Below are 21,547 nucleotides of genomic sequence, written 5' to 3' on the forward strand. Positions count from 1 at the left end.
AAAGTACTACAGAAAAATAAGTTGGAAATTTGAAGCCTAATATCACACGTCTTTTCAGCAGAGTAATAAGGTGCATATTGCAGCACTTTTTAGAGTGTGAGTGTGGATATATAATGGCAGGAAAATGCCGAATTACAGAAAGGTTTCATGAATAAAAAAGATTACTTGTACATAGTTTTGTATATTTGGCCGCATTACTATTGTGACAACAACAGGCTGCTAAGTTCATTCATTCTCACTATCTTGAGCACGGGAACTCATAGTCAGTTGAGCAGTTGATTCTTAGTAAAACCGATGAAACATAATGAAAAGCATTTACCGAAGTGTGGTAAAAATCGAACGGAGAACGAGCGTCTTTTGTTAGCGACGGGAATAACTTGATCCATTATTAATTATTATTAATTAACCGTACTTCAACCATTATTAAATCGATATTTCTTGTGTACTCTATCCATGCGGACGAAACGTAACAGAAAATATTCCTAATGGAAAGAATCCGTAAGAGAGTTCAGAGGAAAATGGAGATGATGCGAGGCAAAGAATAAGGAGAACATAAACTATACGTGTCATTGTTAGTTTATAAATTGACCTACGTTAACGGAAGCTTTTAAAAGCGAAAATCGTGACAGGACACAAAAAACTACAAACCCATACGAGGTGCGCATTCAAAGGACACGCTGGAAAAACTCGAAATATCCGTTGCCCGTCCAATTTAATTTCGAATTAACATTATTGGCATGATGTGACATTGTGAGCATTATGAAACACCGTTTAAAACGATGTTGTAAGCTAATTAATTTAAAATTTCGCTTCTGATTTCACGGTAACCTTCTGCAGAATCGTAGTTCAACATTTTATTGCGTTACAAGCATCAGACACGAGCGTAGGGGTGTGAATTTTGGGAGCAGGGTAGAAAATTTCGCACAAGGACTATCACGAAAAGCTTATGCATGAGGCTAAGAAAGCAAAAGCACATCAAACGATGGGAACCTGCCGATGGTGGAAAGAAACAAACGTACCGTTGTAAACCGTGCTTGATCCGAAAAACTGCGTGTTTTCGTATATCACAAAATAATCCGTGCAAAATAACCCAAATTTTCCGATGAATGCTAAAACTACGCCAGCTCCCATAATGGATGCCAAGATGCTGGCTTTGGTGGGCACGGTTATGGACAATTATATGCTTCTTTTAGTGGTTGAAACAGCGGATTTGTTCGATTATGCCTTCATGGCGATGGTTGGCGGCGCGTTCGTGTCGATACACCAAGCCTCTATAGCCATCTCGAGCATTTGCCGCGTGCTAGAACGAGATCAAGGGCTCGTGCGCGGTCGAGAACATTGGCCGTCAGAGCAGCGAAGAGTCAGTCATCAAGTCACGGTCCCCAGCGACGCGTTTAACGGAGCTCAACCGATTCCGCTTCCGGTGGTGTAGACGAAATAGTGTCGCCTTGTCCGCGAGCAGCCCTGCGAAAAGCAAGTTTTAAGTGCAAGTAATTGGTTCGTTCCCAAACCCTGTGTTACGTGCTTTTTTTTTGTTATTCTTAATGAACGCGTGACGGAGACACTCACACACCCGCACATTCGCGTAGCAACGAACGATCACTGTCCTTGCAGTGGAAGCATAAAGATCTGCTCGCTCGCTAGCGTGAAGTTGTGACTGAAACTTGTCTGCTCGTCTGCCCACGAGCGTCCTGGCAAGTAGCGTTATCCTTTTGCTACAAAATTCGCTACGCTGTAGGCTGGGTTGAGGGAGGAAAAACACAGTTAAACCGTAGCCTGTAGTAACATTCGGCTAAGCTCCAATACATGCTCAGTTTGCCCCAGAAGGCCGCAACGTTTCCGGCATGTTGGCTTTTTATTCTTCTCCTCTGCCCGACACGTTTACCAAGCCTATCTACCAGAGCACTTGCCTCCAGACAGTCGTTTTCTTTTCTTTTTTTTTGTTCAACAAAAGTTCCCTCTAGAAGTGCTTCTTCTTTCCACCCCAAGACCCGCTCAAATCGCCCAAATGGCTCGCGAAGGACTATGAGTTCCTTGAAAATGCTAATATCTTTAATATCAGGTCAGTGAACTGCTTCCTTCTCGTGCGCTCATGCGGTTTTTCCCCTGCCATCTTCTTGTGCGTTCTCTTGCAGGCGGGACGCATCCCGTCCCCTGCCTATTTTTAACCCAAGCAAAACGCAACATTCTTTATTTCCTCGTGGATGGATTTTTCCCTCAAGGGAAAAGTCGGGCCCCTTTTGTGTGTTTTGCACCCGTGTTGGGCCGCTCAACGTCGGAAAGACGCCTGCTTAGCGACGCGTTCGGTTGCGTGCGATTCACACAACTTACTTAATTGTGGACCACAAATGAGGAGTGGGAGGCGGGTGGCCTTTCGCTCCGGGTTTTCCCAATCAATCGTGTTGAGTTTTCCACGCGTTCCAGAACCATTACCATTGTGCTGTAGAAAAAGGGGCCTAAAAAACACGCAGAAAAGCGCCATCCAAGACGAGTCGTGGGGGTTTGGAAAGGGGGGCATGGAGAGGATAACGTTTTGGGGAGAGGGTGAGGGTGAGGGATGAAAAAGACTCCTGAACAAAAGCGCAACCATCGGTGTGAGGTTAAAAACGCCTCAATGAAACATGCGGTAGGAAGAGCAAAAGAAGACACCAGCGTGAGAGGGGAAGCGTAAAAAGAAGCGTAAAAATGCAAAAGATCAAAACGTTCCCAACACACACACACGTGCGCGTTCATCCATTGAAAAAGATTCGCCTAGTGCGATTTAGTGAAACCCACCGTGCATGAGAACCAAGCCGTAGGCCGATCTCACAGACACACTCGCAGCAACGGACGCAGGCATAAGCGAGCAGACGAGAGAGAGAGAGCAAAAAAGTATACAACACCATGCTGCGCACGGGCTAGAGCCCACTACCTGAACCGGTGAAGTTTGTTGTACATCGGCAATGAAGCATTTTTTTGTTGTCGGCAGTGCTGCCAGTGCGCGTTTATAGCGGTGCGCACTGTTCCATGCATACACGCCGCATTGACAGTGTACATGCTATAAAACATTTCGCAGGTACACGCACACCACGCTGACAGCGGCGGCAGATGCCGCGTTTGGCATGAATGACGTCTAATGCGTTCTCAGCTTTCTTCTGTGACGGTGCCTAAACGCTGCCATTTTTTTTCAAATCGACGCCTTTTTGGAAGCAAAACTTCAGCTAGCAAAAAACCACAATTACGCCGCCAATTAGTACGAGCTGTTGCAAGGGTGTGCGTTTGCCTTAATTCGAACCGAAGTGCGACATTTAAGTACGAGAAGAAAAGAAAAGGATCGAAGCAACGAACAAAATCAGCGTAAAATTGGCTTCCATTTCCCCGAAGGTACAAATGGCGTCGAGAAAAAAGGGCTGTTGACATTTTAGCCGCGTGATGGAAAAGAGGTGGTGGTTGCGATGGGGCAAAAGGAGGAAGTTTTATTGCAAAACCCCAATGGCGAAGGGAGCCACCAGACTACAAAGGGATCGGTGTAAAGCTTACGAGAGAGGGTGACCTCGGTTGAGGGTCGTTTTGTTGCCGGTTTTGGATTGCACGTTTATCTTGTTGGGAGAGGGTGAGGGTGGGTGTTGGAAACCAGCGGTGCCCCCGCCTTAGTACACGTGCCTGCTCAAACACCACCACTTTTATCGAGCTTCGCGACATTCAAGCGGCTAATGAAATGGTTGCATCTTCCGGAGACACGATGCATACGGTTATAGCGCTGAGTTGATTGCTTCACTTGTTAACTTGTTAATTTGTAAATCATTTGTTTGTTTGTTTGTTTATTAATTCATGCGTTTTCTCCATACCACACAACTAGCACTCTTCGTAAAGACAAAGAGAGAGAACCCATCGGCCGCTCGCTCTCTTACCATCTCTCTCTCTCTGTCGGTGTGTATCACCAATCATCCACCACCCGCACCAGGACACACACACCATCGCCCCATCGCCGGAAAATCCCCCAATCCCCCACCCGCCCAACATGGTGATGGATGCGCAACCCTCGCCGCAAAATGTCGGCCGCGAGTTCGTCCGCCAGTACTACACCCTGCTGAACAAGGCGCCCGATCACCTGCACCGCTTTTACAACAACTCGTCGAGCTTCGTCCATGGCGGGCTGGACGTGAAGAGCCAGGATACGGCGCTCGTGATCGGCCAGAAGCAGATACACAGCAAGATCCAGCAGCTGAACTTCCGCGATTGCCACGCGAAGATCAGCCAGGTAGATTCGCAGGCCACGCTCGGGAACGGTGTGGTGGTGCAGGTGACCGGCGAGCTGTCGAACGATGGCCAACCGATGCGCCGGTTCACGCAAACGTTCGTTCTGGCCGCGCAGTCGCCGAAGAAGTACTACGTGCACAACGACATCTTCCGCTATCAGGACGTGTACACGGACGACGAGCTGGATGAGGGTGCGGAACGGGCGAACGGGGCGGATGAGGATGGAGTAGTGCACCCGTTGGGTGGTGCGGATTGTACGGATCCCACCGGTGAAGCGGTGCAGCTGGTTGGTACCGCCGGAACCGGTACAACGCCCGTTTCCGGGCTCGTCGGTGTGCACGGACATCCGGCCCAACCGGGTCAACCGACTGGCCACGGTTCGCAAAACGCCCCCCAAACACTCTACTATCCTTCGAGCGTCATCGGTTCCGGGGCGGGTTTACTTCCGGGAGTGGCCACCTATGGTGGCCAACCCGCAACCAACTCGTCCTCATCGACGGTGTCCCAGCAGCAGGCTGGCCAAAGCCCGCAAACGCCCGTATCGCAGCAGCAACTGAACGGGCTGCACGAAAGCCTGCTGAAGAACGTGGTCGGATCAGGGGACGGGGGTAGCGCAGCTGCGGCCGCTGTTGCCGCCGCCGCTGCCGTGCTTCTCTCACCGGCCAATGATCCGCAAACGACGCTTAAAACTGGCAAACTCGATCAACCACCGCTGGGTGTACCATCGCATCTGCTTTCTTCCGGTCCGCAGCAGCCACATCCGGTGCAACTGACTCAAACGCAATCACCAACCGCCAATCAAACGCTCGGTCTTGTCCAGCAGCAGGGAGGAGGGGTGCAGCAACAGCAACAGCAGCAGCAAACCCGCCTTCAACTGTCCGCCCTGAACGAGCCCGATCCGGTAAAGAGCTCTCTAAACCTCAACGATCTGTCATCGGTAACCAGCGGAAACGAGGGGGATAAGCAACCGCACCAACAGCAAGGACATAAGGGACACTCGCTACATCAGAAGCAGCAGCTTTCCGCTGGCGTTGGTGGCGCTTTCGGCAAGCAGCAACAGCAGCAGCAACAACCGCCTCCACAACCGCCGGTGTCGCTCGAACCGAAAACCTACGCGAACCTTGTTAAGTCGGGTGTTAGCGCCGGAACACCGTTGAGCTTCGCCTCGGCCATGCAAGTGTCCCTAGCCACACAGGCTTCCTCTCAATCGGCCGGTCATGGGCATCAGCATCAGGGTTATGGTGCCGGATCGGCGATTTCTCGGCAGCAGCGTGACATCCTTTCACCGACACCGTCCGGGGCGAGCGGTAGCACCGTGAATGGTGGTAGCGTGGGGGTGATAGGAGCGGGCAGCAAATACGCGTCAGATCGGCAGGATGATAGAGGTGGGCTGGGATCGGGTAGTAGCAGTTCTATGACCCAACAACGATCACAACCACAGCGATCGATCCGTAGCAATGGGACGAACAGCAACACCATGGGAAGTGGTGGTGGTTTACGCCAGCAGGACAGTCGACAGTCGTCCTTTTCGCGGCAAAACTTCAACGACATCGAAGGTTTGTATTATATGTATCGTTTGTGTAGAGCAATTGAAGAACTAGAAATGGCCTTCACTGCTGGCGAAAATATTGGGGCCTCGAATAATTGGATGGAGTGAAATTACCAATACCACGGAAAATTTTTCGTCACTTTATTATATTTCCTATATTTTTTTTATTATATTTCCTTCCCACGTTCCACTGAACGTGAAGCCAATGTTTATGCGATCAATTTTCAAAAATGTACATTGTTCCTTGATGCAATGCATCGTTTACAACACCGCGAATAAATTTACATCCACTTAACATCTCCGACAGACGGTACAAACATGTTTTCATGCTGGCATTTGGTTTTCCTTTCATTCATCAAGCCTTCAAAAGTTACCAGTAAAATCAATCTTATGAACAACTTTTATTTTCACAGTCTAGAAAAAAGCAGATTTGGAAATTAACGTGTTTTAATTTTCGCTTTCCCTTCATTCATCAAACCATTTTCCCTTTCATTATCAAACCATCAAAAGACATTAGCTAACTAACTCAATCTTACGAACTACTTTTTCAGAGTTTAGAAGCATTTTACAATTAACGTGTTTTAAAATCTCCCTTTCCCTTCATTCATCTAACCATTTTTACCCGTCACTCATCAAATGTTCAAAAGACACTAGTAAACCCAATCCTTATGAATTACTTTTATTTTCAAAGTTAAGAAAAATCAAAATTTTCACATTTAACGAGCTTTAAAATTACCTTTTCCTTCATTTAAACCTTCATTAATCTCACCATTTTCTCTTCTCATTTATTAAACCTTCAACAGACATCAGCTATTCAATCGTACGAAGTACTTCTATTTTCAGAGCTTAGAAAAATTAAAATATTCTCAATTAACGTGCTTTAAATTTCCCTTTCCCTTCATATTCTCTTCATTCATCAAACCATTTTTTCTCTTTATTCAACAAACCATTAAAAGACACTGTAGCTATCCAATCCTTATGAACTACTTTTATTTTCAGAGCTTAGAAAAATGCAGATTTGGCAAATAACGTGTTTTAAAATTCCCTTTTCCCTTCATTAATCAAATCATTTTTTCCCTTCATTCATCAAACCTTCAAAACACTAGTTTATCCACTCCTTATGAACTACATTCAATTTTAGAGCTTAGAAAACTGCAGATTTGGGGTTCCTCTCCTTTCGTGTAAATTCCTCGTTATATTGCTTAGTTGAATTCTAGAAACACACTCTTTTGTTTGTGAAGAATGTCCTTCCTCAAACGAGAGAAATAGAACTATTATTTGTATGTCTCCACGCTGAACAAACCCCCGTTGATATTACAGCAGTCGAAAGAGATTTATTTCAATTTTAGAGTTGGCAATAATCCAAATTTCGTAATTTTCGCACTAGATTAGATCTTTGGGCGTGAAGATCTCAACATTTGCTCCCGTTTCACGCACAAACTCGCCAATATGGCTACTTTTTTGAACCCACGAACAGCGACAGCTTTAACCACCTGGGTTTGGTTTTTAAAAAAATAACTGTCATTGACCGGAAGTGTGTTTGTCGTGCTTCCAGATCGCCGCCAGGGGTCGTCACAGTTTGGTGACAATCACCAGCTGTTCCTCGGTAACATTCCGCATCACGCAACAGAGGACGAGCTGAAGACGCTGTTCAGCAAGTTCGGGACCGTAATCGACCTGCGCATCATGTCAAAATCCGTACAGAAAATGCCGGGCGTGCGTACTCCACCACATTACGGCTTTATCACCTACGAGGATCCGAGCTCGGTGCAAACCTGCCTGGCGAATATGGTAAGCCAGCTGCTTTATTCCTACGAATCCTTGAACTAAAATCCTTTTCTTTTTTTCTATTGTAGCCACTTTACTTCCCCGAAAACTCACCGGACGGGCAGAAATTGAACGTGGAGGAGAAGAAAACGCGCATTCGCGGACCGGGTGAAGGCAGCGGTCGCATGGGCAATGGTGGGGGTGGTGGTATGGGAGGTGGAAACGCTAGCGCGAATGGGCCCCGCTCGGGAGGCACCGGTTCCGGCCAATCGAGGCCGCCGGGCGGTCAGGGTGGTGGCGTTTCGTCAAATCGAGGCTCGGGAGGTTCCGGCCAGCGCAGTCTGGGCGGCGGCGGAGGCAATGTTGGCGGTGGTAGCGGGGGCAATCGGGGCAGTGGAGGAAGCGGTGGTGGTGGTGGCGGATATGGGCAGCGTGCTGACCGGGGCAACGTAGGAAGCGGACAACGCTCGGTCGGTAATGGTAATGCGATCAGCAGCCGAGGATTCGGTTCGGGTTATTAAACGGAGCAGGGCTCTGATTGCCCGTGTGAATGAACGTCTGTGAAAGCGATAGCTAGAGGGGGGGAGAAAGGCGGGCTGGCGAGATAGATAGCGAGAGATACAAAGAGAGACAACAGAGTGAGCGGTGGAGAAAGTGGGGAGAAAACCAAGCGACAATTCGAAGGACAGAAAAGGCGTAAGCAGCGAGGCACCGTTGGCAGCAAAAAAGGATTGTTACACCCACTGATTTGCTTAAATAATCAGCTGACAGACAGGATCCCCTCACTCCCAAACCCCGCATGCTGCGGCTAATGACGACACGGGCTGTGTGTGTGTCTGGGAGCTACAAAAAGCAACAAAATCAACAACCATCGCTCAGTTTGTGACGAAAAAGGTCGACTCTAAGATTGGCGTTTTTAGGCGCTTCCCACGGTAGAATTCTGACGCACTTCGAATGCTGGTGACATTGAAGGGTTTAGGGAGCCTCCAAAAAAAGCAAAGAAAACGACGCAAGAATGACGTTTTGTTCCCTGTGGAAACTTTCTTTGACGATCAGGAGCAGGAGTTGCGGAAAGAGATAGCAATTTCGATTAGTTCTCAGTAATGTAATCATTAACCCCCTTGTCGCTATTAGTTTCTGTTACATATTAAAACGCGGTAAAGCGAACGGAGCGAACCCGTGAAGCTGGAAGTGACGCCACGCTTGCAGCAAGCACCGCCAAACTTCCGTCTGCGTTCCATCCACGTCCGTATTGTAAAATCAGCGTGTTTGTGATTTGGGACAGTTAGGGGGAGGCCAACCAGGAGCATGGAACCGCGTGCGTGGCAAATAACTGTCATTCTAAAAACCATTCAACAAGTTTTCGGTTGTTTGCCGTTTATTGCGAAAGCCAGAACCACGAGACGTATAACAGTGCAGCCGTAACCGGTTGACGTATATGTAATAGCGCAGCTGGCTGCGGCTTGACTCTGGCTATCTGGTACGAGCAAAAAAAACGGAAGGAAACCAATCGTAAAACCACGGGTTTTGTATGACAATTTTGTTTGTTCTGCAACGGGTTCGTGCCCCTCCCTCCCAGGCCCCATTCAGCCAACAACTATCGCTTCCTCACGTAATGAACTGAAACAAAAAAAAAGTAGGATACCCACGAACAGGAACACATAACAAAGCTATAGACACTAAACTACTTGTACTCCGGCGGAAGAGTGTAACCAGTAAGATAAACTATACTAATGGGAGTAACGCGAAGGGCGTGGTGGAGAGGAGGAGGGAGGAGAAGGGCTTTCGCTCCGGAAAGCACTTTGGCGTGTTCCGGGGGGCCGACAAAGCCAGGACTTCGGGCTTTTTCTAGGAAAAAGTTAAACGTAGACTCAAACGCTAAACACACGTACACATACAAACACTCATATACACGGCAAATCAAACAGGATAATGATTCTCACCCGAGATACCTAATCCAATACTAAAACGTGAAACCCCTCAGACACGCGGCTAAAAATGCTCTGGATCCTTTTCATTTTATGGGGAGACTTACACACCGCGCTTCGAAGCAGAGGCCGTCTTCTGCGTCTTTTCGGTAGGCCTTCCCGTACTGGGGAATGCAATTCAACACGAAATTAAGGAAGCCAAATGCAGACACACCGAAGGCAACTTTTTCATATTTTTTTTAATTGTAACTATATGTACACTCATTTGCGAGGGAACCAATACGTGCATACAAAATAGTTTCTACTTAATTTTCGCAGTATAATGAATCATAGAAACGAAGGAAGAATATTTAGGAACACGATCCGATAAAACTAACTCGATACTTAACTTTAAGTTAATTGCAGGCTAAACACGGAAATAGTTTCGATCAAGAGTAGTAGTATCAGTGAATATTAAGTTATGTTTTTTTATATACTATGCTAGTATGACGCCTTTTCTGGCTGAGCGAATAAACGTGGGATTAATAGTGATACGTCAGCATGTGCATGTTGCGTTGGAATCGTTTGGCGCAAAAGATGACGACAAAACTGGCGAATGCAATGCTCCGTTGTTGCGAAGGAATTGTGTCGCCATATACAACGGGACAATCTAGCTAATATTGCAAATGTGTAGCTTTTCTGAAATCATGTCCTTCTGATCGTTCTGGTTCACCAGTAACGGCGTCGTAGACTGCACAAGCCAGCCATTGATCTGCTGAATGAGAAACGAGAATTAGTAACTTCATCTGGGTTCGTATTTTCTCCTTAAATAAACGCAGTTTTTCCACCGACATATGTACTCATGAATTTCATCGTTATTCTTTCTATATCTGCCTAATATTTTTTAAATGCTTATTCAGTAGAAATAACATTTTCCAATAAGAACATCCACTTGAAATTTTCGGTTGACATTAACAATTGTTTATCAGCACTGTTATACAGTCGTATGACAGTTCGTACAGCTGATTGCGTCGGCTACGGGTACGATGTAAACAAAATAAAAACACATAGCTGTCAACCGTACGGTAGGAAATAAAAATCGCTAATACTCGCACCATTCCGTGGGCTACCCGGTGGCACTTAAAATGATGTCCGGCACGGGGGACAAACCGGAAAGCCCTAATCTGCTGATCAGTGCGATCTGGATGCTGGTACACGCCATTTTCACCTGGATCGAGCAACTGTTGCGGCTACTCCAGCGATGCCGTAAGATCCTGTCCAACCAACGTTGGTCGGCAAACGTTACAGCCGTCTACTGGCTTGAGCAGTCGCAGCATTTCGTCCGGAAGGAGCTGCAACATGTGACCAAGATCCCGCAGCACTTGGTGATACTGCTCGGGCCGGAAATGCCAGACTATCGGCACCTGGCTAAGTTCATCTTTTGGTCACACGCTGCCGGCATCGATTACGTCAGCTTTTACGATCACAACGGCAAGTTGCGTCGGTGTAGCTCGCTCGGAAAATGTTTAATCTCACTTCTCATAATACCTTCACGATAGGCACCATCAAGCAGAACCACGAGAAGATTCGACGCTGCGTAGGAGACGTGCTGCCGGACGGAACGGGTGGTATTGTGTGGTCCCCGCACCAAGCCGACCAAACCTCTGGCCGAACGACGGTGACGTTTCTCTCGCCCGAAGACGGCAAGCAAGGATTAGTGGTCCTAAGCCGCTCGATTGGAGAATCCGTACGGCGGCGGGACCTCACACTATCTGAAGTTAGCATCGAGTTCCTCGACAACCGGATACAGGCGTCGCGGAACAATCTCCCCGATCCGGATCTGGCCGTTTACTTTGGGGACATTTGCTCCACATACGGGCTGCTACCTTGGCAGATCCGGCTGACGGAGTTTATGCAGCTCGAGCGGTCACTCAGGGATTGCAGTGAGCTGCACTTCGTTAATTGCCTGCTGAAATATGCCAAGTGTGAGCAACGGCTGGGTACGTAATGGAGCACGTCACGTGTTGGGAGTGCCAATGGAACGCTCCGACGAACCAACCGGGCTATAGCGATCCCAAAAAGAAATGTAAATCAATCGAGCAGTGCTCGATGAGCACGCTCTAATCTGGTTTAAGTCAATTAGAGCTATTCGAAGTATCGTAATATAGGAATCAAAGCACGCTTGTTTCGGCCGTTAGTTTGTTGAATGTAAAGCATTTATTTCAAAATTAAACAAAAGCCACCGATCGGTGTTAAGCTATTTGGTACAATCTAAATGCCCGCAAATGTACTGTGTATATTAAACTACACTCTGTTACTAAAATTACAACTGATTTGTTCCTGTTCGTCTTAAAGTACCCCCGCTCAAATATGACAATATCCGTTACACCCGTTGAAAATGATCCCCATCGTTACCATGACGTTGTTTTTAAAACATACACCTGCCCGATAAGTCGCCGTACTTTAAATTAATTTAAAATTCAAACCCCTTCCTCGACCCAACGGAGAAAGCGTTCGTAAGGTGAACTTGCGGCTTGAAAAGAAAATCAATGCCTTGCGGTATCGATTTCCGATAGTTTCTTTTCACGTCCGGCAGCAAAAAGAGGCCCACAACCACCGTCAGTACACGGTTGTGCTTCGGTGAGGAGAGAAAATGCATCATCCAGCCGTCCAGAGCCCAATCAACCTGTTAAAAAGCCATGCACTCACCGTGGACGATGCAGAACCGTTGCAGTACGTTGGCCACTGGCACGATCGGGGTCCGGGAATGCTGGCTAATGACGGACGAACGGCGGTGGTAAGGGCGTCGTATGTCCTTACGCGTATTATCCTGCTAAACTTTCTCAATTTGCAACAGCTCACGGTTAGTGGGAAACCACACGATCCGTTCCTTGTAGGTGGACCACTCACCGGTGTGTACGTGTTCGAGCAGCTTCACTTTCACTGGGGACCGGATGATGCTGCCGGTTGCGAGCATCTCCTAGAAGGACGAACTCATTCAATGGAGGCACACCTCGTGCATTATAACGCCCGATACGGCAGCTTTATGGATGCTCGTGATCAACCGGATGGTCTTGCGGTGGTGGCGTTTTTGTTCCAAGCGGACAGCAGCGCCCCGGATTGGGATCCGTTGGAACCACTCGTACGGGCTCTGGAACACGTGCACCAACCCGGTACGGTCACACCGATTCCGCAGGGTTGTCTTCGCTGGCTAACAAGCCAGGATTTTAAGCGGCATTACTACACGTACCGGGGTTCCTTAACTACCGCTCCGTATTCCGAAAGCGTCACGTGGCTCGTTTACCGAACACCGATTTACGTATCCTGCAGGCAAACGGATGCCTTCCGGAGACTGCACCGGTTCTCCGGTAACCCATCGCGAACGATGGCCATCGGAAGCAACTATCGTCCGATTCAGACACCGACCGTTTCCGCAGGGCTCGTATTTGTTCGGAACCACAGCTCAAACCCGGCGAACTCAAAACTGTAGCAATAAAAAGAAAAACTCCCAACATCGAGCTTGATCTCCGCGTTTGTACAACAGTTGGTACATACTTTTTATTGTCTCTCCAAATCATAGCAAGCGGAACCGTTAATAAGAGTGGTGAAGAAAAAACAATTACTCATGATATTGTTATACATTCGATTGAATCTGTTTTTATGTCGTTTTTAATAAGTGGATAATAAATGAAAGAAAAGGACGTGGATAGCGCGGGTCGAAGGTTGGCATTAAAGAGTCAATGTCTGTGATGTTTTGGGACATTACTGATGGCGCGCGTTTAGAAAAGTTGCGGCAAAAATTTGTAAAAATGGACCAGTGGTCCATTTAGAAATTCAGTGAGCAAAGTTAGCGGAATGAAGAGTGTGTAAGTTAACCAACGTTCGATCCCGGTACCATCCCCGGTAGAGTAATGATATGAATAAGGTACGCCTCTCTTTTGCTTCTGTGCGCCCAATAAAGTCCAATTCAACGTAAATGAGCTGTAGACGTACGCAAGGATGTCCCCGAAACGGGTTGGTCCAATGCTGTCCACCGTGATAAGGTTAAATAAAACAGAAGGATGTGGAGGATGAGAGACACACTCCGAAACCCGTGGTATTTAAAGGGCCATTTTGCGCCCTTCGATGGAAATGTCTACAGCGCGGCGCGTTGAGTTCAGTCTCTTCTGGTCGATGAATTTCTTCAGATGCTTCTCGTAGCGGTTCAGCTTCTTCTTGGGAATCTATAGAGGGATAAGAGGGTTTTTATTCACAGGAGCGCGTTAAACGAAACCACGGCATGTTGACATGGTCACGATCGGGAACGCTACTTACACTGGTCATGTCGGTTTCGACCTTAGACTTCGGTCGCACGATGTACTCCTTATCGGACGGCATCGGTACGCGAGCCCGCTGAATCCAGCCCTTGTCACCCGGCCGTAACGCTCCCCTGGAAAACCGAGTTAACCAACGCGCGTTAGTGTCTCCTCGAGACATTTCCTTCCCTTCCCTAATGCACTTACTTATCTGCCTCGGTGAACGGCAGTCCCTTTTGGTTTTTGCTTGCCGACGTGGCCGATTCCGGTGAGGATTTGCGCTTCCGGGGCATCTGCAGCAGATCGCGCTGTTGGCGTTCCTCGCGGGTCATCGCCTTGAAATCGGTGCTGAGGTTAAATATAGGACGTGACCACTCGTTTATCAACCGCCCGGCCCGGTCGCGGTTAGCTTTCGTCTCGTTTGGGTGCTTGTAAAGATACATCACCGCTTTGCCCATCCCGGACTGCTTCAGGTAGGACTTATCGATCGTGGGAAACTAGCGATGAGACAGGGAAAAGAATTAAAGCTCCATAAACCCTTCCGTCGTAGCTGAACCACTTACATCCGACAGCAGCTTCAGGATGCTGTCGCGAATTTGCAAACAAGGCAGCGCCTTATTTGGCAGCGGTGCGATCCAATCAGTCAGCACGTTTAGCACGTTGTGCTCGAGAAACGCCAGCTGCAGATCCTTCTTGATCAGCTGCGACATCACGTGCTTCAGAATGGCGATCTTTTTCGTGGCCGGTTTCCCATCCTGGTTGAGCTGGCGATCCTGCTCGGCCGCACCGCGCATCTGCTGCAGCAGCTGAGCGATCAGATCGTCGTTGTCGTTGATCAGATCGATATCGTTGCGTTTGCGACGGCGCGATTTTTCCTCCTTCTTGCGCGCCAGCATGATGTCGAAGTCCGACATGAACTGGCCTCTTTGGGGATGACAAAATGTAGGGATTTTTAAAAAAAAAAAGACGTTGAAAGAAATCAAAAGCGACCGATCACGTACCTCTCAGAGCCATCATCGTCGGAGTCTATAATATCCTTTCTTTCCCCACCGGTAGGACCTGCGCCCTCTGCTGCCTCACCCGCATTATCTTGATCCTGTTCAGTTCCAGCATCCGCCTCGGTTTCGTCGTCATCATCCGTTAGCGAAGTGCGCTTCGGTGGCTTTATGTGTTTGGCCCCGAGTGAAGTGCTTGTTGCGCCCTCCGTCTGCTGTGCCTCAGCCATAGATGGGCTACGAGTGCGTGAAACCGACCGCCACGAGCGGCTACGACTACGGCTCCGGCTATGACTCCGACTCCGACTGTGACTACGGCTACGGCTACGACTTACACTGCGGCTGTTGCTGCGGCTTCTAGACTTGGATTTCGTCGTGTTCGATACCGTGGTCGTTAGCGAGCTGCTACGAGAGCGGGCACGGGACAGCGAGCGGGAAGGCGAACAGGAACGCGATCGTGAACCGGAACGGGATCGCGAACCAGATCCGGAACGGGATCGTGAACGTGAATGGGATCGAGATCGGGATCGTGAGTGTCGGGAACCGGACCCGGAACGTGACCGGGAGCGCGAACCCGATCCGGAACGTGAACGAGACCGGGAGGGGGAACGAGAACGGGAGCGGGAACGAGAACGGGAGCGGGACCGAGAACGGGATCGAGAACGGGACCGTGACTGGGATCGGGAACGAGACCGAGAACGTGCTTGTCGATGGCTTCCGTTACTGTGCGAGGAAACACGGCTACCAGAGCGGCTTCGGCTGCGTCTGGCGCTACCTGAACGGCGGCTCTGACGAGAGGCGCTGCGGCTTTTCCGCGAACCGGTCTCGCTTGCGACCGATCCGCTACGACTACGACGTTCCGGCTGCTGGTCTCCTTGTGACCCGGTACTGCTGGCCCGGGATCCGCTACGGCTGCGGGGCGGTGCAGGAGATTGGCTTTTGTTACGGCTGCCACTACGACTACGACGCTCTTCGGCCATCTCTTCAGCCACAACATCCGGCGCAGTGTCTAATGGTTTGTCTTCATCCGTCGACTCATGGATGGGCTGAGTCGCTGTTTCCTTGATCTCCTCCAACGGTTCCGACTCGTTTGCTTCTGTGTTCGTTATCGTGTCCTCTGTTGCGACGTCGTTGTCCTTGGTGCCGTCATCTTCCACCATTTCCGGCCCATCCGTCGGTGGGTGCTTACTGACTCCGATCGAGTCACCGTTGGTTTCCATTATGAAGGCGTAAAATCACACGTTTTACGATTTTTTGCTGTGTAAGGTGACGAAATGATTAGATTAAATAATATAACTCGTTGATGAATACAACACGAACACGGAAAATATTTGGAAAAATCGAACCGTTACTGTCGGGATTGCGCGGAGAAATGGCGTCGGTCGAAATGTACAAAGCACGGGAGGTTGCGATCACTGGTCAGCGCAAAATAATTCTGGGTAAAACACGCTCGTACAAGCAATTTCAAGCAGTGAGCTTGAATTGGCTTTTGTATTGTTTTGGAGCCGACAGTTTTCTTATTCTTCTTCCCACTATCCTTTATCAACGCTTGATGCCTCTCAAACTTATCCGCAAGGGCAAATTTAGGAGTATGTATTCAAAAGATATCGTACCTGTTCGTTGAGTTCGCAGTACGTCCGTTTGGTATTAGTATTTTGTACAATAAAACAGTATATATAGCCAATTTTGTATCGATTATTAACCAAAATGTTGAGTACAAAACACCGACCACAAAATCCTACATACTTTGACATAATAAACGTCAGAGTCTGTGACGAGGTTTTTAAAATCACGATTTGGTCATATCCGCAGCCGTTACGTAATACCTAAATTTTGGAAAATCTTTAGAAAACGTATTCATATTCTACACACCACTCCTTTACAGCAGAATTGACTCCGTTATACAAGTGACTCTCCAAAAATGACTACTCATATTTTACTTATGATATGGAATTAACGCTGTGTGCAAATCAAAAGTTGATGAATTTTAAATGCAAAGCTTGCAACAGCAACGAATGTACATACAATACATACAATACAAAAATTATAAAACAAAACATACATACAAAAATTATAAAAATTAAAAAAATATATATCATTTAAGAAAAAATTGTTGCTGTAGGTATTATGGTGCTTGATTATTAAACCAAACATTGTTCATCAAACATTGCCGCATTCGGATGCGCAGCCATGGATAATCGCAACATATTTCCTATTTTCATACAAGACAATGTAAGCTTGCATTTTTACTTTTTAAATGAGCCAGACGTGCTTAAATTTAAAATTCATACTAATAGTATATACGCATTTGTTCCGTGTGTCTGTACATTAGCTAATGCTTCGGCTGCTCAGCTATAAGTCAGCAAAAAAGTCAGATAATTTGTTAAGGCCAGGTTACATATCGAGTGAAATCGAACGAGCGGAATGTTTTGAAGTCTTACGTTTGACAGACCACTGGATGCTAAATCGATCATTTGACGGCACACATATTTTAAAGAAGCTGTTGGTACTCAAAGTTAATAGTTAAAGTACATGAATACAAATTCTGTGAAAAAACTAATCTTCACGATAAACCAAGAACTGGTACCTGGGGAAGGAAAAATCATGAATAACTGTGTAATATAAATTTGTACCTATAAAACTAGTTATTCTGAAACATTGGATGTGTTTTTTTGCCAATGAGTATTGAAAATCATGAAATGTATCTCCTGTATAATATAGATTTGTACCTTGTTTTTTTCCAATTGGTTATAAACAGAAATTTGACGAAAACTTAAATTTTTTTTTAAATAATAAGATATTGATATTAAACTATACATGGGTAGACTTCATTAGTTCATGAATATTTTGAATATTTGTCTTGTGATTGAGTGTAAGCGAGAAAACAATTTTCTACGATACTTAACATCTTGCGTGCCATGTCAGTCAAAAAGTGACTAACGGAAAATTTGTTAGAATGCCATGTCACCCATTTTTGGGTTACGGCAAAAACACTTTATTTTAAAATGCAATTGTTGTATATTTAGAACAGCTATTATTCCCGCTTATCACATTTATGACCAAACAGGAAAACGAATGAACGTAAAAAAGCCAAAAATTCATCACAAACGTAGAACGTGAAGAATTAGAGCCTGGCTCTGACGTATGTGCAAGAGACGCTTGAATCGTGGTATTTTGTGCACTTTCCTTAAAAAACGTTTGGCACGCAAGGTGTTAATGGATAATAGAATATTGTACATTAAATGATAGAGAAAAATAAGTTTCACAAATTCTGACCAACACTTTATAAACTAAAGCTCATCCAAGCAACATTTTACAGTTATCCGATGCCTGACTATTTTCAAAATTAACAAGTTCATTCTTAAAGTGAATCAGTAAATTTGGAACTTTTCGTTCGTTCTACCAGTTATTTTTGATGCTATAAGCAAATTAAACTTTAACCGTAAGCGTAGAAGAATAGCACATAGTGCATAAAACAAAGAACAACAACACCCTTTAGAAACGCTCCGATACATTTTAAGATATAAACAAATGAATCAACTGTCATTGCTCTCGCAAAATATCTTTCTTTTATTGTTTTTATTCGATTTGTTGCTTGTAGCTGTCGCAATAGTTTTAAGCAAACCTGCTTACTGAGCCTGCAAACTGGCATTAATAAGGATCAAGGATTTCTTTTGTGATTGTGTACATTAGGACATTTTGTGCATCAGGACTAAATTCCCCATGAAGGAGATAGATATGACTAAATGGTCGGTAGATTACCGATGAAACACCATTCACCCACCCACAGTGTCCGTTGGCAGAAGTGCTAGTCTTTCTAAAAGCCACGAAAAATATCTTGTCAGAATCATCAATTGAGCTGCGTAGTGAAAACCTTTTGCAGTACATGGTGTAGTGGCTTTTACAGCGAGAAATACTTTGTGCAACTAGAAATTGAACAATAACCTTTGCAACGCAAAACCGATAATGGAGAACCAAAAACCGGTATTGCATATTCTCGTAGTAGGATTTCATCACAAAAAAGGCTGTCAGGTATGAGTTTTGGTATATTTTAATATATTGCAAGATTTAAGCAGTATTTTTGTGTGTGTGTGTCACGCGATCATTTATAGGTGGAATTTTCATACCCACCGCTGGTCGGTGGAACCGAAGGCAAGAGTGAGTGCCCATCCGGTTGGAAGTATTTGCCCACACTCGCTCTACCCGATGGGTCACACAATTTTAACAGCGATTTCGTGTGCTTTAACCTACCGAGCCTAACCGATCCACAACAGTCCATATATGGCATATCGTGCTACAGGCAGATAGCACTGGAGGAGGTCAAAATTCGCACCGCAGATCTGACCCGCAGCACCGTGCAAAAATCGGTTTGCACGCTTCTCTCGCTCCCAATCTATGGTTACGTCGAGGTAAAGCTGTCGCTAATAGCGCAAGCATTTTTCGAACAGGGTGACTTTTCCTCCACCGAGATTTTGGTGAAGGCGTACGAACAGCTGAATGCCTGCCTAACGTCTTTAGAGCCACAGGAAATAGCTCCAACGCGATTACATTTTGTCGGAGTGCCGCTGCGCGATTTGCTTCTCAAGTAAGTGCATACAGCCAGCGATCTCGTGGCTAAACTTTCATCTCTTTCAAATAATAAGTTGAAACGTTGGCGAGATTGTTCTCCAACGAAAAAAAGGCATAATTGTGCTATTTAATTTTCACATTCATTTCTTTTCGCTGTTCTCCTACGTCTGTTTGCTGCACTGATCGATGAAATCCAAGATGGCGCCACAAAATTTTAATATTATTTAAGTTATTACTGCTTCAAAAACGCGTCGTATGCTTTGGATCACCAGTTCACCCAACGTGTGCCTTGATCCTTGGCATAACTTCACTTCATCCGGAGCTGATCAGCAAAGGTTTCCAACAGGTGGCATGCGTAAAGTAAGTGACCATTCGCATTCTATATTTTCAATTTTTCATACTATATGATAGCAAAGTTGACTCAAATTAACACGTTTCGTCGTTTTAGGACATCTCGACCGATGTCTCCGATGCCTACTTTCGGTACACCGGTCGAAGAGCAAGGACACCGTATTGATGCGTCGTCTATAAATGCAATTACATCTATTGCGGAACCTCACTTTGCTCCCAGCGCCTTACCCACGGTTGTATGTCCCGACAAAGTCCTGGCAGGTCCCGGTGGTAGCGCAGCAGTAGAATTAAACAGAGGCCATGATCATCAAGAAATGGTGTACGGGCGAGAAGCAGACGAGCTGAATGATATCGATGCGCGTAGTATTGCTAGCGCAAAGGAAGCGCATGTGGATGAAACATCTTCCAGTCCCTCATCGGCTTCCTCAATGGAAACGGCTGCAGCCGGCACCACTGCACAAACGCATGCCATCGATCCAGCTCCCGCATTACTGCGAGAAACGAGCGTCGACACGATAGCATCGAATTTTTCTAGTCTATACGCAATCGAGCCCTCCGAATGGGGTGCTCCATTGCGCATTTTTCACGAGGGCCAGCTATGTCTGCCGTACATATCGCTGCCATACATGGATTTACTGACTGATCCTTCCGTTAAAGGATACATCATAGGGGCCTCTAATGTGCTGTTCCAACACAAGCGCCAGCTTGCAGACGTTATGATCGATGTTGAGGCACTCGCGATTGACGTACTCGATCCCGACACGAAACGCGAAATTCAGCTGAGTACCGAAGATTTACGTTTCGTTGATTTTGTTGTAAGGCACGTTCAGAACCCAAAGGAGGATGCCGAGGGCAGTGAGGCTTGGATACGGGACCAAATGTATGGATACATGGTAGCGTTACTAAAAACATCGTTCAATTCGGGTACGTTGCGTTTTGTTATTGCCCTTTTTTGCAATCAATTCGTTCTTTCATTAACTTACCTTTATGCACATGCCTTCCCATTTACCAACGCAGATGGTAGTAAAGAGATTGAACATTTTAACGCACATTTTATGGGCGCATTTAAAGCGACTCGTTGCTACAGCGACTGGCGGGAACGAACCGGCGGTGGGGCTGTAACCGCTTTCGATGGTTTGGTCGGTGGCCATCCCTTTGCCGGCACACTCTCTGTTGCGGATATGAAGCTGCGTCTTGCACAGTGAGTACGGAAATGTGGGTGATTTTCTCATTTCCTTTTTGAGGATTCTACTTCTCGTTGCTCTTTTTGTACCCGACCAGGACGATGCAAAACAGCGAAAGCGGACGCAAACTTAACCAGGCCGTCTCGAGTACGAGTCGAGCGGTTGGAGGTGCCCTGACAACGGCCAAGGGTGCCTTCTCCAGCTGGTGGACATCGTTTACGGCTGCACCGCAGGGTGGACAGGTGGCACACGCGGAACAACACGGGCCATTAAGCGAGACGGAGATCCAGGATGCAGGCGAGGAAGATTCAAACAATAAAGCAGCGGACGACGAGGCGGATTACGAGACCCAGGACGAGGCAGTAGTGGCATCGGAAGTATCACCTCCAGCGAAGCATGTCATAGTGACCGCGGAAGTTTCTTCGCTTCCGGTCAATAATAGTGTGATCGAAATAGGAAGAGAAGCAGAGCTACTGGACCGGGGTGCCGCGAACGCACGACCAATCGCTCAGACATTCCTTGGCGTTCTTTCTGAATGTAACGTCGACCGTGATGATCCATCTATTAACTAGAGACTATCGAGAATATTGCGACATTAAAACAATAGCTGTAAAAACGGCACATCTGTGTTTCGAGGGATCTCATCAAGGCATGCGCGTTGAAGAGTAGAGGTATTTATATTAACCAAACG

General features: G+C 46.8%; 5 protein-coding genes across 5 annotated transcripts; 4 read left to right on the plus strand and 1 right to left on the minus strand.

The window, feature by feature from the left end:
* Window positions 1–3,950: 3,950 nt before the first annotated feature.
* Window positions 3,951–8,076, plus strand: LOC128728861 (RNA-binding protein FUS). The gene is made up of 3 exons (XM_053822510.1): window positions 3,951–5,795; window positions 7,344–7,579; window positions 7,645–8,076. Exons 1-3 carry the CDS (start codon window positions 4,001–4,003, stop codon window positions 8,074–8,076), a joined length of 2,463 nt encoding a protein of 820 aa, XP_053678485.1. The 5' UTR covers window positions 3,951–4,000.
* Window positions 8,077–10,607: 2,531 nt separating this feature from the next.
* On the plus strand, window positions 10,608–11,737 carry LOC128728556 (dehydrodolichyl diphosphate synthase complex subunit nus1). Its single transcript, XM_053822184.1, has 2 exons — window positions 10,608–10,953; window positions 11,022–11,737. The coding sequence occupies exons 1-2, from the start codon at window positions 10,608–10,610 to the stop codon at window positions 11,468–11,470; spliced, it is 795 nt and encodes a 264-aa protein (XP_053678159.1). The 3' UTR covers window positions 11,471–11,737.
* Window positions 11,738–12,115: 378 nt separating this feature from the next.
* Window positions 12,116–12,952, plus strand: LOC128728557 (carbonic anhydrase 7-like). The gene is made up of 2 exons (XM_053822185.1): window positions 12,116–12,259; window positions 12,320–12,952. Exons 1-2 carry the CDS (start codon window positions 12,116–12,118, stop codon window positions 12,950–12,952), a joined length of 777 nt encoding a protein of 258 aa, XP_053678160.1.
* Window positions 12,953–12,996: 44 nt separating this feature from the next.
* LOC128728560 (IWS1-like protein) lies at window positions 12,997–15,972 on the minus strand. Its single transcript, XM_053822187.1, has 5 exons — window positions 14,759–15,972; window positions 14,321–14,681; window positions 13,965–14,254; window positions 13,777–13,891; window positions 12,997–13,685 (listed from the first exon to the last, which is right to left on the minus strand). The coding sequence occupies exons 1-5, from the start codon at window positions 15,970–15,972 to the stop codon at window positions 13,563–13,565; spliced, it is 2,103 nt and encodes a 700-aa protein (XP_053678162.1). The 3' UTR covers window positions 12,997–13,562.
* A 2,740-nt stretch (window positions 15,973–18,712) lies between these two features.
* Window positions 18,713–21,428, plus strand: LOC128728562 (late secretory pathway protein AVL9 homolog). The gene is made up of 7 exons (XM_053822190.1): window positions 18,713–18,784; window positions 18,865–19,337; window positions 19,520–19,681; window positions 19,770–19,912; window positions 19,955–20,596; window positions 20,690–20,873; window positions 20,954–21,428. The coding sequence occupies exons 1-7, from the start codon at window positions 18,719–18,721 to the stop codon at window positions 21,426–21,428; spliced, it is 2,145 nt and encodes a 714-aa protein (XP_053678165.1). The 5' UTR covers window positions 18,713–18,718.
* The last annotated feature ends 119 nt before the right edge of the window (window positions 21,429–21,547 follow it).

The sequence above is a fragment of the Anopheles nili genome, chromosome X (assembly GCF_943737925.1).
Source record: "Anopheles nili chromosome X, idAnoNiliSN_F5_01, whole genome shotgun sequence".
NCBI lineage: Eukaryota > Metazoa > Arthropoda > Insecta > Diptera > Culicidae > Anopheles > Anopheles nili.

Excerpts from the sequence above, each read along its gene's own strand:
- LOC128728562 (XM_053822190.1), top strand. The coding sequence starts at position 18,719 with ATGGAGAACCAAAAACCGGTATTGCATATTCTCGTAGTAGGATTTCAT. Across the intron at positions 19,913-19,954 it reads CGCCTTACCCACGGTTGTAT|TAGAATTAAACAGAGGCCAT; the intron begins GTCCCGACAAAG and ends GTAGCGCAGCAG. Across the intron at positions 20,597-20,689 it reads AAAAACATCGTTCAATTCGG|ATGGTAGTAAAGAGATTGAA; the intron begins GTACGTTGCGTT and ends TTACCAACGCAG.
- LOC128728861 (XM_053822510.1), top strand. The coding sequence starts at position 4,001 with ATGGTGATGGATGCGCAACCCTCGCCGCAAAATGTCGGCCGCGAGTTC. Across the intron at positions 5,796-7,343 it reads AAACTTCAACGACATCGAAG|ATCGCCGCCAGGGGTCGTCA; the intron begins GTTTGTATTATA and ends TCGTGCTTCCAG. Across the intron at positions 7,580-7,644 it reads AAACCTGCCTGGCGAATATG|CCACTTTACTTCCCCGAAAA; the intron begins GTAAGCCAGCTG and ends TTTCTATTGTAG.
- LOC128728557 (XM_053822185.1), top strand. The coding sequence starts at position 12,116 with ATGCATCATCCAGCCGTCCAGAGCCCAATCAACCTGTTAAAAAGCCAT. Across the intron at positions 12,260-12,319 it reads ATGACGGACGAACGGCGGTG|CTCACGGTTAGTGGGAAACC; the intron begins GTAAGGGCGTCG and ends AATTTGCAACAG.
- LOC128728560 (XM_053822187.1), bottom strand. The coding sequence starts at position 15,972 with ATGGAAACCAACGGTGACTCGATCGGAGTCAGTAAGCACCCACCGACG. Across the intron at positions 14,682-14,758 it reads GACGATGATGGCTCTGAGAG|AGGCCAGTTCATGTCGGACT; the intron begins GTACGTGATCGG and ends TCATCCCCAAAG. Across the intron at positions 13,892-13,964 it reads CCGTTCACCGAGGCAGATAA|GGGAGCGTTACGGCCGGGTG; the intron begins GTAAGTGCATTA and ends TCGGTTTTCCAG.
- LOC128728556 (XM_053822184.1), top strand. The coding sequence starts at position 10,608 with ATGATGTCCGGCACGGGGGACAAACCGGAAAGCCCTAATCTGCTGATC. Across the intron at positions 10,954-11,021 it reads CAGCTTTTACGATCACAACG|GCACCATCAAGCAGAACCAC; the intron begins GCAAGTTGCGTC and ends CCTTCACGATAG.